Raw genomic sequence first — 15,142 nt, forward strand, 5'->3', positions numbered from 1 at the left:
AAAGGCAAATTGGTGGAGAGGCAGGTAGGTGTCAGCTTAAATTCAGTGTGGAAAATCTGTGAAGTGCTGCATTTGTGGGAACATGTAAAGACAACAGAATTGTACTTTTCCATTTTATAAAGAGAATTCAGAGCAGAAAAACCAGAATATATTTGTATATCAGTTATTGAAGGTGGCAAGGAAAATTGGAAGATCAGTTAATAAAGCATACAGTATCATGAGCTGGAGTTAAAGAGGCATAACTTATTTGTTTAAATGGGTGTCGCTGGCTAAACCAGCATTTATTGCCTATTTCCAGTAGCCCTGGAAAATATCATGAGCTGCCTTCTTGAACTCTTGCAGTCCTTGGGGTGTAGGGACACACTCAATGCTGATAGGAAGGGAGTTGCACAATTTTGACCCAGCGATAGCAAAGAGACAGTTATATATTTGATTCTTGATGAAGGGCTTTTGCCCGAAACGTCGATTTTACTGCTCCTCGGATGCTGCCTGAACTGCTGCGCTCTTCCAGCACCACTAATCCAGAATCTGGTTTCCAGCATCTGCAGTCATTGTTTTTACCTAGTTATATATTTGAGTCAGGATAGTGTGGCTTGGCAGGGAAACTCAGATGGTCATTCACATTTGCATCTGCTGCCCTTCTACTGCTAGGTGGTAGAGTTCACAAAGAATTTACATTGAACTTATAGAAGACTCTAGCTTGGCCTCAGCTGGAGTACTGTGTCCAGCACTGCACATTGTGGAGGATGTGGAGACATTGTATAGAAGAAGTTTACGCAAATGTTCTAGGAAGAATAATTCATTTATGAGGATAGATTGAAGCTGGAATTCCTCTTGGAGGAGAGAAGGCCGAGAAGAGAGCTGATTGGATTATTCAAAATCATGAGTAGTCTGAATAGAGTAAACAGCAATAAAATGTTCTCCCTCGTGAAAGGCTCAAGAATAAGGGAGCACAGTTTGAAAGAAGTTAGTAAGATTGATAAGGAAAATACTTTTTCCCATCAATAAGCAATTAGGGTCTGGAATCCATTCCCTGAAATTTTAAAGGAGCTAGGTTCAACTGAAGCATTCAAAACGGAATTAGATAGCTAGCTATCGGAAAAAGAACAACATGCAGCATTACAAGATAGAAGAATGGCACTAAGAAATATGTTCAGTTGGAGAGCTGGTGCAAGCATGATGGGCTAAATCACCTCCATTGGCACTGCAATGATTGATATTCTGTGACTCATGTATGCAAGACAATCTTGTTTCAGACTGTTCCTAATTGAAGTCAGTCTGTATGTGACCAAAGCACTTAGTGCCAAAGTCTCTATAGTGGATATGGAAATATGAAGTACTACAGAAGTGTGCCATTGCAAATAGCAGTGCGCTGCAATTACACCTGCAAGAACAAATGATGACATTTGATGGCTCCATTAAAATAGATAATACTTTTTGAAATGGATTATTCTTTCACTTAAAGACCCAACAGATGAACAAAAGATGTAAACCATTGCCAAAATGCAAAGTCAAAGGTCTACTGGACCAAACTATGAGTCATAGAATCATACAGCACTGAAACAGGCACTTTGGTCACGTTTGCCCACGTTTCCCAAATTAAACTGGTCCTACTTGCCTGCATTTGGCCCGCCCACATTCCTCTAAATGTTTAATATTTATGTACCTATCCAAATTTTTAAAAAGTATTGTAACTATACCTGACTCTACCAATTCCTCTGGCAGTTCATTCCACATACACTCCACCCTGTGTGAAGCTGCACCTCAGGTCCCTTTTACATTTTCTCCTCTCACCTTAAAACTGTCCTCTCCAGTTTTGAAATCCCCTACCTTACAAGCCCAATTTCTTCAATGTCTCTTCATTATACAATCTTGCTATTTCAGATATTAATCTGAAACCTCATTTGAATCCCTCTATAGTAGGAATATTCTCCTTTAGATAAGGAGGCCAAAGCTGTGCAAAATACTTCAGTGCAAGTCTCACTAAAGCTCTATGCAACTGCCACTGAACAGAACAGTGGACATTGTCTATATGGACTTCAGCAAGGTATTCAACAGGGTTCCATATGATAGACTAGACAGCAAGGTTAGATCACATGCAATCCAGGGAGAGCTAGCCATTTGGATACAAAATGGCTTGAAGGTAGGAGGCAGAGGGTGGTAATGAATTGCTTTTCAGACTGGAGGGCTGTGACCAGCAGTGCGCTGCAATCCACTGTTTTTTGTCATTAGGCATTTTTTAATAAATAAATGATTTGGATGTGAATAATGGAAGTACGGTTAGTAAGCTTGCAGATGGCACCAAAATTAGTTGTGTAGCGCACAGAATAGGGTTATCTCAGGGTAATGTGACCTTGATCATATGGGCTAACAGGTCATGGAGTGGCAAATGGAGTTTAATTTAGATAAATGTGAGGTCTTGCATTTTAGTAAGGCAAATCAATTAATGGTAAAGTCCTAGGGAGTGTTGCCAAAGAGACCTTGGAGTACAGGTTGTAGCCCCTCACTCTCACTCTCCTACTTCCTCTCTTCTTAAAATTGTAGGATTACATTTGTTACCTTGCAGTCAGCAGAAGCCTTTTGAGAATCCCAAGAATAATCAAATGTTAACTAACAATGCATCCAGTGTCTCTTTTGGTACAACCTTCAACATTCTGGGACAAAGCTCATCTGGTCAAGGAGATTTATCAACACTCACTGTAGCTATGTTTTTCAAGTACCATCTCTTTACGAATATTTTTAAACACTGCAGTTACAGAAGTCCCTTACAGAAAATCTCCCAGAAATAGTATCTTATTCCATAAAACAGACGCAAAGTATACTGGCACATACGTGTCCAGGTTCTGATGGTTTGCATTCTTGGATCCTAAAAGAGATAGCTATGAGGTAATGGATGCATTGCTTTTAATTTTCCAAAATCTTTGGATTCTGGAGAAGTACCAGAAGATTGGAAAACTGCCAATGTATGCCTATTCAAAAAGGGAGACAAAAAGCAGGTAACCACAGGCTGAATAGTATAGCACTTATTGCTATAAAAATGTTCAAATCAATTAAATAATAGCAGCACACTTGGAAAATCGTAATATAATCAAGCAAACTCAACATGGCTCTTTGAAAGGGAAACCATGTAATTGGTAGCCACTTTTGCTGCCTGTCACACCTCACACCTGAAAGAAGAGACAGAAAGCCACATAAAAGTTCAACAGGATAATTCAAGATGATAAGGAGGGACTGATGTCGTGAACAGCAAAGATGTTGTAAGTGGATGCAACTGCCTAAATTCTGTGTGATATCACAGAACATCGATCAGAATGAAGAACATAGGTTAAACAAGAGCACTGATGTTGAAAACTGTAAAACAAAATTCAATACTTCACAGCAAAAACTTCTGTGCAAACTCCATTTGCGTCTTATTGGTATTTATTTAGTAACATTACAGTTGGCAGTGACCATAAGATATAGTGACAGAATAAGGCCATTCGGCCCTGAGAGTCCGCTCTGCCATTCAATTATGGTAGGTATGTCTCTCAACATCATTCTCTTGTCTATAACTCTTACAAAATGAAGAAAATCTTCAAAATTGCTTTTCCTCACAAGTGAATCTACTCATATCTTGATTCTCCCAAATTTTCTTCAGAACTTCATGTTAATAGCCTGGCTTTATAGGAGGTAAAAGTAAGTTAGTTTGCAGATAACACCAAATTTGGAGGTGTAGTGGACAGCAAAGGATATTACCTCAGATTACAATGGGATCTTGATCAGTTGGGCCAATGGGCTGAGGAGTGGCAGATGGAGTTTAATTTAGATAAATGCGAGGCGCTGCATTTTGGAAAAGCAAATCAGAGCAGGACATATACACTTAATGGTAAGGTCCTGGGGAGTGTTGCTGAACAAAGAGACCTTGGAGTGCAGGGTCATAGTTGCTTGGAAGTAGAGTCACAGGTAGATGGGATAGTGAAGAAAGCATTTGGTAGGTTTTCCTTTATTGGCCAGAGCATTGAGTATAGATGTTGGGAGGTCATGTTGCGGCCTTGCAGTATGTTGGTTAGGCCACTTTTGGAATATCGTGTGCAATTCCGGTCTCCATCCTATAGGAAGGATGTTGTGAAACTTTAAAGGGTTCCGAAGAATTTACAAGGATGTTGCTAGGGTTTGAAGTATAGGGAGAGGCTGAATAGGCTCTCCATTTTCCATGGAGCATCAGAGGCTGAGGGGTGACCTTATAGAGGTTTATAAAATCATGAGGGGGCAAGGATAGGATAAATAGACAAGGTATTTTCAATGGGCTGGGGGAGTCCAGAACTAGATGGCAGAGGTTTAAGACAAGGGGCGAAAGATATAAGAGATCTAAGAGGAAACATTTTCAAACACATGGTGGTACATGTGTGGAATGAGCTGAGAGAGGAAGTGGTGGAGGCTGATACAATCACAGCACTTAAAGGCTGGAATATGAATAGCAAGGAATAGGGGCCAGGTGCTGGCATTTGGGACTAGATGAGGTTAGAATATCTGGTCAGCATGGACGAGTTGGACCAAAGAGTCTGTATCCATGCTATACAATTCGATGACTCTATGCTTCCAGCAGGAAGCACCTTTTCCACATAGATCCACCCTATATGTGATTAGGTTAGTAGTTCCCTACTGGCCAACTTTGCATATGTCAAAAATTCCAGAATTTGTAATTCTGGCTGCTTGTCACCTTTCATTAAGCATGGACGAGTTGGACCAAAGAGTCTGTATCCATGCTATACAATTCGATGACTCTATGCTTCCAGCAGGAAGCACCTTTTCCACATAGATCCACCCTATATGCGATTAGGTTTGTAGTTCCCTACTGGCCAACTTTGTGTATGTCAAAAATTCTCAGAATTTGTAATTCTGGCTGCTTGTCACCTTTCATTAACTTATCTTCTAATCTTTTCATGGCCACCAGGACTTGCTAATCATTGGTATTGTACTTCTGCTAATACTCCTGGTTTGTACTTTTTCTTGTCCCTTTGCATTATACCCTCTGTCTTGCCTTTTATCTGTTTCTTCAATTAATAGGATTGCTTTCAATGCTCCCAGACCTACTATCCAATTTATATTGCATTGTCAATTCAACACCTAGTTTGATATTTTTCAGTAACTTTCCTTGCACTAATTAGAATAATGCCATTTCTCCATTGACACGCTCATTTGAACAAATATTTGACTTTAGAACCCACTTTTAGCAGTTGTCTTTTGGACTGATAACCTCATTTTGATTGTCAGAACTGATCTGTCCATTATTAGACCAAATACCAACTGCAACAGTTTGATCCTCATGCTGTCTGCAAGAGACGTGCCCGGTTCCTCTTTGCAATCTATGCCAAGCAACTTTGAAGAAGGTACCACAAGATTCTGTCTCCTTTGCAAGTGTTTTTACTAATAAATTTTTCCAAGTCTCTCCAGCACTTAAGCCTCACACTCATAATAAACCCTATACCTCCAGTTGAAACATGTTTACAATGGCTTTACATCTTAAGCCTTGTTGAATTCTTGAGATACTCTGGCTTTCTGCCTGAATGAAGCCCATTCAAATACTTCAAAACAAAGCTTATTGTAATCCTTTTCCAAACTAGCATTGAGTGCTTATTACAAATGGAACTTCAGGACCTCTACCAAAAAACACAATTAACATGGACTTTATCTTTTGATCCACAATGAGTTTTTTTTGCCCCACATGGGCAGTCCACATTAGTGCAAATGATAATTTATAGACTGGGCTTTATCTTACAAAACTTTATGAAGTATTGCACTGTGATTTCATTCACACACCCTATTGTTAATGGGGCTTTCTACTGCCGTATTCATAACTATTAAGATCCTATTTGCCAAATATTTAAATTCCCCTCCTCCTATTATGAGAATTTGTTTCAGTGGTCCAAGTCCAGTCTCTATCCATTTTCCATTACTGAAGTTCACCACTATATTCTTATTATATATAATTGTTCTTCGGCTAAGGCTAGTTGCCAAAAATATGAAATATAAAGTGAGACAGTTTTCTTCGTTATGTTCCATCTTAAATTAATAGCCACTACCTTGATTAAATCTCTTGCTAAGTGCAGACAGTCCATGGGCTAACTATGGAGTCCTCTTGTGGCACAGTGGTAGAGTCCCTACCTCTGAACCAAAAGCCTTAGACTCATGTGCCACCTGTTCCAGAGGTATGTCTTAACATACCTGAATATATTGATTAATAATAGCTAACTACAGGCTGTGACGGTATCCTTTAGTATTTCTTACATCTATCACTTTTTCTATTATAAACATATCTCCCCATCCCCTATCCCTGCATCCTTCAGTAATACATTTAGTCTTCTGGAAGGCAGATGATCAAACTGATTCTGCAGTTTAACACAAAAAAACATTTTGTCTTCTCAATTTCTGCCCCCTGATGGCAATAATAGTTCGTCCATTTCTTAAGTGGAGAAGATATTGTCCATTAAAGGAATACAATGGTCACCTGATGGTATAAATGACAAGTTCACAGAATTTCCAAATGCAATAACTTTGTTATTTTCAACATCCAGTTTCATCTGTGCTTTCTGCATTGATGGTCTACCTGATAACAAAGATATCAGACTGGATACTATACATCTGAGAAAGTTTATATCCTTAAAACTTGTCTTCAAACTGAAATGTAATGATGAATTATAGAACACATTTACTGCAGTAGAAAACACAGGCAGGAAGGTTCAGAAAAAGGGGGGAACTCAAGGAATGCAGAAGATAGGGACATCTAGGCTGACCAAGTGATAACAGGATGCTGTAAGGCAATTAAGAACATTTGCCTTAACATCGGTGAATCTGTGCAAACAGGACACCAAGTGATAATATTCACAGCCGTTCCCCTGCGAAATTAATGGCAGTGTTTGATTCTGTCCCTGAAACAAACTCGGTACTATCAAAAGCCTTGTAATTAATGGTCAGAACCTGTCAATTATAATGGATTCATATTACCCCTTGCAAGCGGGGCAGACAGAGAGAGAAAAACATCTTTGCTGTTGCAAGACCCTGAATTGAGAGTTCAAAAGGACACGAGAGAGAGAGAGAGACCATTTTAGGTTGTTGGAGCCAGTAGAAAATTAACTCTTAGTGTTTATCTGCTATGGATTGAATTTAATTGCATTTTGGGACTTTATGATATTGAGTAGCCATTACCGGTTATTAAATACAAACTTTGTAAAAGGTAATATTAGTGAGGCTTTAATTTATTTGCTGTTCTTGCAGACCACTCTACAGATCTTGCAGACTGCTCCACTGTCAATTCTAACTAATCAGATCTTATGTCTTATTTAAATTTGAATCACAACCCTGAAAAGCAAGCATGTTTAATTCGAAGACTAATGAATCAGTTTAAATGCAACCTTATGGTAACTTCTCAGCCTCAGGTACAGAATGATTCAGTGCTTAAAAAGGAGTCTGCTTCTAGCTTAGAAATTATTCTAAGCCTAACATTGAAGAGATTCTGGCACAATGGACCAGGAAGCCACTTTATGATCAAAAGTTTGCCTTCCTTGCTAAGAAGCCATTTTGTAAAACAATTGTACCTCCCTGTACATGGATGATGTCGCTGTTTTCTGCTCGGATCTGCTGTCCGTGCACAGAGGCAGGTGCATATGTGACCAGTTTGAACAGGCCTCGGGGGCCAAGGTAAACTGAGGCAAGAGCGAGGCTATGCTCTTCGGGAACTGGGCCGACCAGTACTCGATCCCCTTCACCGTCAGGACCGGCCACCTGAAGGTGCTGGGTATTTGGTTCGGGGGGGCTGGGGTGTGCGCCAAGTCTTGGGAGGAGCGTATCAGCAAAGTGACGCAGAAACTGAGCAGACGGAAGCTACGGTCACTCTCCATCGCGGGAAAAAAACCTGGTCATCAGGTGTGAGGCACTGTCAATGCTGTTATACGTGGCACAGGTTTGGCCTATTCCCAGAACCTATGCCGCAGCAGTCACCCAGGCCAACTTCCATTTTATATGGAGATCAAAGATGGCCAGGGTCCGAAGGGACTCGATGTATCAAAGCTCTGGGCAACGGGGAAAAATTACACCCAATGCCACCCTCACCCTGATGGCCACCTTTGTGTGTGGCTGCATCAAGCTGTGCGTGGATCCCCGGTACGCAAACACCAAGTGTCACTACGTACTGAGGTTCTACCTGTCCCCGGTGTTGCGAAGGATGGGCCTGGCCCCGCTGCCGCGGAATGCTCCGAGTAGTTGGACTGTTCCGTATCACCTGTCCTTCGTGGAGAAGTTTATGAAGAAAAACACCTTTAACCGCAAGTCCATCAGGAAGTGGTCTGTACGTAGTATCCTTGAGACCCTTCGGGAAAAGGAGAGGGCGGATCCTATCGAGCGGTTCCCTGAGCAGACTGTCAAAGTCGTTTAGCAGAATGCCTCATCAGCAGAACTTTCCAACAAGCACCAAGACATGGCTTGGCTGGTGGTGAGAAGGGCTCTGCCTGTGAGGTCCTTTATGCACGCCTGGACTCTCAGCCGCACCGCACGCTGCCCTCGAAGCGGCTGCGGGAGGACGAGACTGTCACACACCTCCTTCTGGAATGTGCCTACGCAGAAGTAGTCTGGAGAGGAATGCAGTGGTGTTTGTCCCAAGGTTCGTCCCGAGCAGCGCCGTGATGTGGGACTCCGTGCCACTTTATGATCCCCAGGATGCACACAGAGACAAACATCAACTGTGCATGGAGGATCATCAACTCGGTGAAGGACGCTCTCTGGACGGTCTGAAACCTGTTGATCTTCCAGCTGAAGGAGTTGACCCCGACTGAATGTTGCAGACTGGCACATTCCAAGGTCCAGGACTACGTGTTGAGGGACGCGCTGAAGCTTGGGGCAGCTGCTGCCAAGGCGTGGTGGGGAAAGACCACCGTGTAACATCTGCCTGTCTGAGAAGAACAGGGGGCCCACGCAGTCATTTGGGCTCTGTTGACGCCTCAGCTAAATATATGGATATATGATATATACAGGTCTGTACGTTTATCAATGAATGATAAATTCTGATCTCTGTATGCAAATGTATATGTATGTATGGCATGACCAACTGTACAGACCATCAAATTATTTTATGAATAAAGTATATTTTTGAAATAAAGAAAATTGTATCTGACATGTGAGCTGTGCAAGGTTACCTTATGAACTCTCCAATTAGCTCAGACTGGTACCTCCTTATGATAAGAGTTTATCTCGCTAGCAGGTGCCTAACTCGGCTAGGTATGTTTTTCCCACCTGATGAATGGGCCTGTGGGAGTCATTAGTCAAGCGTACACAGACTTGTCAATTAATTTTTCTTCCTTACGAATTATTGTCTTTCACTGTTATCTGTCTAATTAAGAACATGCAATGTTTCTGTAAACTCTTGTATAAAGGAAGCCACTTTGTATCAGTGCATCAGTGCATCGGACTAGCCTGCTGGGACACTTGAAGAGCTGGTACCCTACTCTCCTAGGTTATTAGAACCTAGCTAGTTTAGTTTATAAGTATCAGTGTTATGTTGTAACAGTGATGCTATGAGTGAATAAAGGGATGACTAAAATTAAACCAATCTGTTTATAAGAGGTTTTTTATTCCAGATTTCCAAAGAGTACGATCTCCAGAACGAACCAAGAGGGAGGCTTTACAGGTCTGAGTCCACAAGAGATTGAGAGTGGAATACCAATCATCAGAATCAATGTACAAAATTATTCAAGATCAAAAGAAACTTTGCAGAAATAGACTGAACACAAAATAATCAAGTATCGTTAAAAAAACAGTAATTCCAAGATTTAAAACAAAAACTCACTCACTGTCTTCAGTGGGAAGGACCTGGAGGGAATAAATCCATTCAATGATGCTGGTTTTATCCACTAGATGCAAGGCACTCAGGATGTCCAGGCCAGATAATGCAAAGAAAGCAATGGTCAACCTAAATTAATAAAAAACAAAAAGTTAAAAAAAAGTAAACATTTTCACAACCCATATTACAGGATGCACACAGAATAAAGTATTAGCTGAGAACCAGACAATTCCTGCTCTGTGTAACTTGTAGTTTAAAAGCAAATCACATGCATATAAAAATATCTGGCAGTATTCTACGTACAATCCTTGGGAAATCCTCAATTACGTAAAATGTTCTATATACCTGCAGAACCATTTCAATGAATCTATTGAATGGGCAGAGATTCAAAAAGTCTTTGCACTCTGCAATGCAGTGCCAATATTTGGATCTGAGCAAGAAATGAAAACAACTCCAAAATACTTAAGTTCTGATTTTTCCAGGGATTGAATGGAAGATTATACTAAAGTGTGTAGAATGATTTTATTTCAGCAAAATTATACTTCATTACTGAAAATGTGAATTTCTTCAATGGATTGCAAGGTACTTAATTTCAAAATTTCACATTTTAAAATGTTAATGCCAGAACTAAAATAAAAACTGACCTACTTAATCATTATTCCATCAAACAATGAACCTCAAGACCTCTGCAGACTTGTCCAATCAGATATATTCTACATGTAGATAGCGTAAATTTTCATAATTGCAACTAGATCCAATTGAAACAATACTTAGCTGATAGACATTTACTGCATATTCCTGGATTTTTTTTTTTAAAACATCTGACCAAACCAAGAGCAATGTACGGTACTGGGCTCAGCTTTCTGGAATTCAAATTCATTATATCAAGGAATAAAGACTTCTTGTCGTTATTCTGCATTCGTGCTAGCAACCTAAAAGACATTCTAGCTATTTTCAGCTAGGAAATCTATGCTGAGATGTGAAGTCTCAAAAGCTTGAAAGGGATGAAAATACAAAATCAATGTGGAAGAAAGGTACTGGATTACTAATTGGATATTTGTACTAAATGAGTCAGAATTGATTCAGCCTCTAAAGCTCTTGAATATATGATGGAGTTCTTCAATTCAATGTTCAGATTAATGCTCCGCAGCATTGTTTTAAAAAAAGCTGTACAAGCTGACAGATGAAAAAAAGGTAGAGTTCTTCATTTTACTTTACGATGACAATACTGTATACTGGACGTAACAGCTTTAATACATGCAAGTCATCGACTTAATTATACTGCTAACTCTACACAAATCTTGAATTAACAGAGCAGTATGCAAAAGTACTTAAATAGATACATGGCACTGACAACTTTAATTGATTCTCAAATACAGATGAAGAACTGGCAGCATCTGTGAAGAGAAAGCAGTGTTAATGTTTCAAGTCAAGTGACCGCTCTGACCTGAAATATGAACTCTGCTTTCTCTCCACAGATGCTGCCAGACCAGCTGACATTTTCCAGCAATTTTTGATTTTGTTTCAGTTTTATAATATTAAAGAACTTGACTTTATTTCATTCATTTCATGGTCAAAGGACATCCCAAGTGTTTCACAGCCAAATGAAATGCTTCTGCTGTAACACTGTAGTGCAGGATATGTATACAGATAGCATGGTTTCAGAAACTACAGGTTACTAGACCTGCTGTGTTACTCTAGCACACGGTTTTTGTTTTCAATAATCAGTTAATTTATTTTTAAAAGGGTTGATTGAAAGATAAATGTCAGTGAGGACACTAGAAGAGTGTCTTATTCTTTTGTGACTTCTACTATTGGTTGCGTACCAGCATATGGTAAATAGGTTTCACATTTCATCAGATGGTGCACTAACTGTACCAAATATCATGCTTTCGGTGCTGGGTAGAGTTGAACCACAACCTTGTGACTCAGCTTAGCATTACCACTTTCTTGAGGTTGTCACAAAAACTGTTCTGTCTGGCCTAAATCAGATTTTAGTTCTACAGTAATATGAAGGACACTGACTGCCCTATGAAGTCAGTCTTTTTTCTAAACTGCCCCTAGTGGTTGAAGTAGAAAGCTCAGCAACAGGTAAACAAGCTCTCATAAGCACTGAATACCAGCTTTGTCAGTGGCCACCTTCAGAAAATGTATTCAAAAGGCCAAATCCCAAACATATTCTCTACAATTTACCCAAAGCAAAGAAAATCCATAGATAATGCATCCAACTACTGAAAGGAACCAGCCTAATTTTCCTCTCCCTCCCTTCCTTTGGCATCTTCTCAAATGATTCTGAGAAGATGAAGGCTAGTCATTGTGGAATTAAAAGGCTCATCGCATTCCCCAAAACCTCCTTAATGTAAACGCACAAAGGATAGAATAACACGTGCTTTGTCAACACAAATTGGCTGTAACATGATTGACGAATTATGGATGCTGTTCGGATAATGCAAACTTTCTACTGAATGAGGTATAGAGATTTTATATAGTGATTTTCTAAAGCACGAGGTTGCAGAGGAACAACTGTCACATTATACCAGAAAACCCTGTACAATTAACAAGAAAGTGAACAGAACCAGCCATATGGATATGGTGATTCCATGAGGTTAAATATTAGGAATGCCACAAACTTTCAACTCCCTAATCTATCCACCATCTACAAGGCACAAGTCAGGAGTGTGATGGAATACTCTTCACCTGCCTGGAAGAGAGCAGCTCCAAAATATTCAAGCAGCTTGATACCATATTGGTCAAAGCAGCCTGCTTGTTTAGCACCCCATCTATACCTTCTGTATTCATGCAGTCCACTACAGACAAACAGTGTCAGTGTGTGCCAATTAAAAGACACACTGCCAATAACTCTAATTTCCTTCAAAAACACCTTTCAAATCAATGACTTCCAGCACCTTGAATGCAGGGGCAGCAGATGCAGAGCATCACTACTGCAAACTCTCCTTCATGCCACATTCAATCCTGATTAAAAACTACAACTCCTTTCCTATCAGTATGGTGGGTATCTGACAAAGGACTGCAGTAGCTCACCACCACTTTCTCATGGGCAATTAGGGATGTGCAATAAATGCCAGGCTACCCAACTATCTCCAAGCGAAGAACAAATAAGAAAAAAATTCCATCAGACAAAAGAAATTTAAATTTAGTGATATGAAAAAAATGTCTTCAGCGAGTTAAATGAGACTCAGCAGATAAACAAAACACGCTATTGATGATTATGCTATTTTACTGACATCTTCCCTTGACAATTTTTTGTTGTTTCTCCACTTGTCTGGCAACTTTTGTCTGGCATCTTGCTCCTGCCTTCCACCCAATCACAGACTCTTCCTATTGTTATCATCCCTCCCACTGCCTACTTTTGATTGTATAGATATCTTTAATTTTTCAGTTTGACAACTTGAAAAAACCTAACTTGCTCCCTCTCCACAGATAAAACCTGAACTGCATTTTTCAGAGTCATGATAGCACGGAGGCAGCCATTCAGTGCATCCTGGCCACATAAATCACATCAATACCATTCTCCAACCCTCCCCCCACATCCTTGATCATTTTTCCTTTTTCAATATTCAAAATTTTAAAATTTTAATATTTTATAGCACAAAAGGCAGCTGGTCTCTCCATTGCGTCTCCATTAGCCAAAAAATGAACTGCCCAAGCAAATCCTACATTCTGCAATTGATCCTAAGTTTTTCAGGTGCACATCCAGCCACCTATTAAAAAGGTTTCAGCCTTTGCTGCCCATTCAGACAGATTTTCAGACCCTGCCACCCTCCAGGTGAACATGTTTTTCCTCATTTCATCTGTAATTCCTTTACAAATCCCTTGAAGTCTACCCAAATGGGACCCTCCCATCTGCTCTATCTAGGCCTTTCACAGCCTTATGAAATAAAGTCTCTCCTCAAGCTTTCTCTGTTCCAAGAAAATAACACCAAACTGAGTCTTTCCTCATGGCTGTGATTTTTCCATTCTGGTCGCATCCTCTGTTTGCTAAATGCGATTACATGTTTTCTGTATTGAGGGAACCATGGCTGCATGCAGTACATAACGCATGATTAATTAATGTTGTATATAGCTTCAGCATACCAGTGTTCCTCTGTCCTTTGCTTCAGCTGATAAAACAAAGTATTCCAAATACCCTTTTAAATCGCCTCATCAACACATCTATCTTCAGGCCCCTGTGCACATTTGCTCAAAGGTCCCTTACTGCCTCAAAACCTCCCTGCATTCCACCAATGAACTGTATAGTCCATTGCTTTTTTTGACTTTTCTGAATACATCACCTCTGACTTCTGGATGAATTCCATTTAACACATACCTGCCTACTTGGTCAATCAACTGATATTCACCTGCAGTCGATACCTCACTATCAAAAACGTGGCCAATTTTTGTGCAACCTGCAAATTTCTTGATCATAGTCCCTGCACCTGCATTCAAGTAATTAATATACACAACAAACTGAAGGGACGCAGGACTAAGTCCTGTGGAACATCACTGGAAGTAGCCTTTCAGAGGCAACAACACCCATCAATAATTAAACTTTTTTTCCTGCCACCAGGCCAATTTTATCCAGCTTATAATATTCCCTAGCATCCCCAAAAGGCCTTTTTGTTTAAACAAAACAGACTGCTACTTGGGGCCTTGTCATTGGTCCCACACAAATCCACATAGACTATCACAAGCAGTACCCTCACTAATCCACTTTATTACTTCAAGAAATTCAACCAAGTTATACACCACCCTTCCTGAAATCCACGTTGACTGTCCTTGATTAGTCCATGCCTTTTAAATTAAACAATTTATTCTGTGCTTCAGAATTAGTTTCAATGATTTGCCTACCACAAAGGTTAGACTAAATAACTACAAGCCAGACAGCCTATGAACAAAAAAGTAATAACAGCAGTCCATCAATTCTATGACATACAGTGAGGATCCACAATGCAGTGACAAGTGACCAATTATGATAAGAAAAACCACAAAATAATCAGAGACATAGCCACATCTTCTGCCTCTACACATTAGCTTTTTTGTTTTTAGTGGTACTCTTACTTTCTCTTACTCAATGAACTGAAAACATCTTTGGGTTCACCTGATTTTTAATTGCCAATATTCTTTTACATCCTCTTTGCTTTCCTAAATTCTTTTTTGATTTTAACCCCACACCTTTTATAATGATGCTCAGAACTCCACCCTCTCTTGTTGCTATATGCTGGCCAAAAAAAGTTTGTTCCATTTCTATCACATCAACATTCTGCCCGTTAAACTTGAGGGAGTTAAAATAATTCATTATTGTCCTGATGTTTTTCCATTTTTCAGAAATTT

The 15,142-nt window shown here is 39.9% G+C and overlaps 1 protein-coding gene across 1 annotated transcript in view; it reads right to left on the bottom strand.

Annotated features, from left to right (window-relative positions):
- Positions 1 to 15,142, bottom strand: part of pggt1b (protein geranylgeranyltransferase type I, beta subunit) — a 64,498-nt gene that overhangs the window by 40,698 nt on the left and 8,658 nt on the right. The window contains exon 2 of the mRNA XM_043711043.1: positions 9,822 to 9,940. Coding sequence (XP_043566978.1) covers positions 9,822 to 9,940 — 119 coding nt within the window. The remainder of the gene's footprint in view (positions 1 to 9,821; positions 9,941 to 15,142) is intronic.

This window comes from Chiloscyllium plagiosum, chromosome 2 (assembly GCF_004010195.1).
Source record: "Chiloscyllium plagiosum isolate BGI_BamShark_2017 chromosome 2, ASM401019v2, whole genome shotgun sequence".
Lineage (NCBI taxonomy): Eukaryota > Metazoa > Chordata > Chondrichthyes > Orectolobiformes > Hemiscylliidae > Chiloscyllium > Chiloscyllium plagiosum.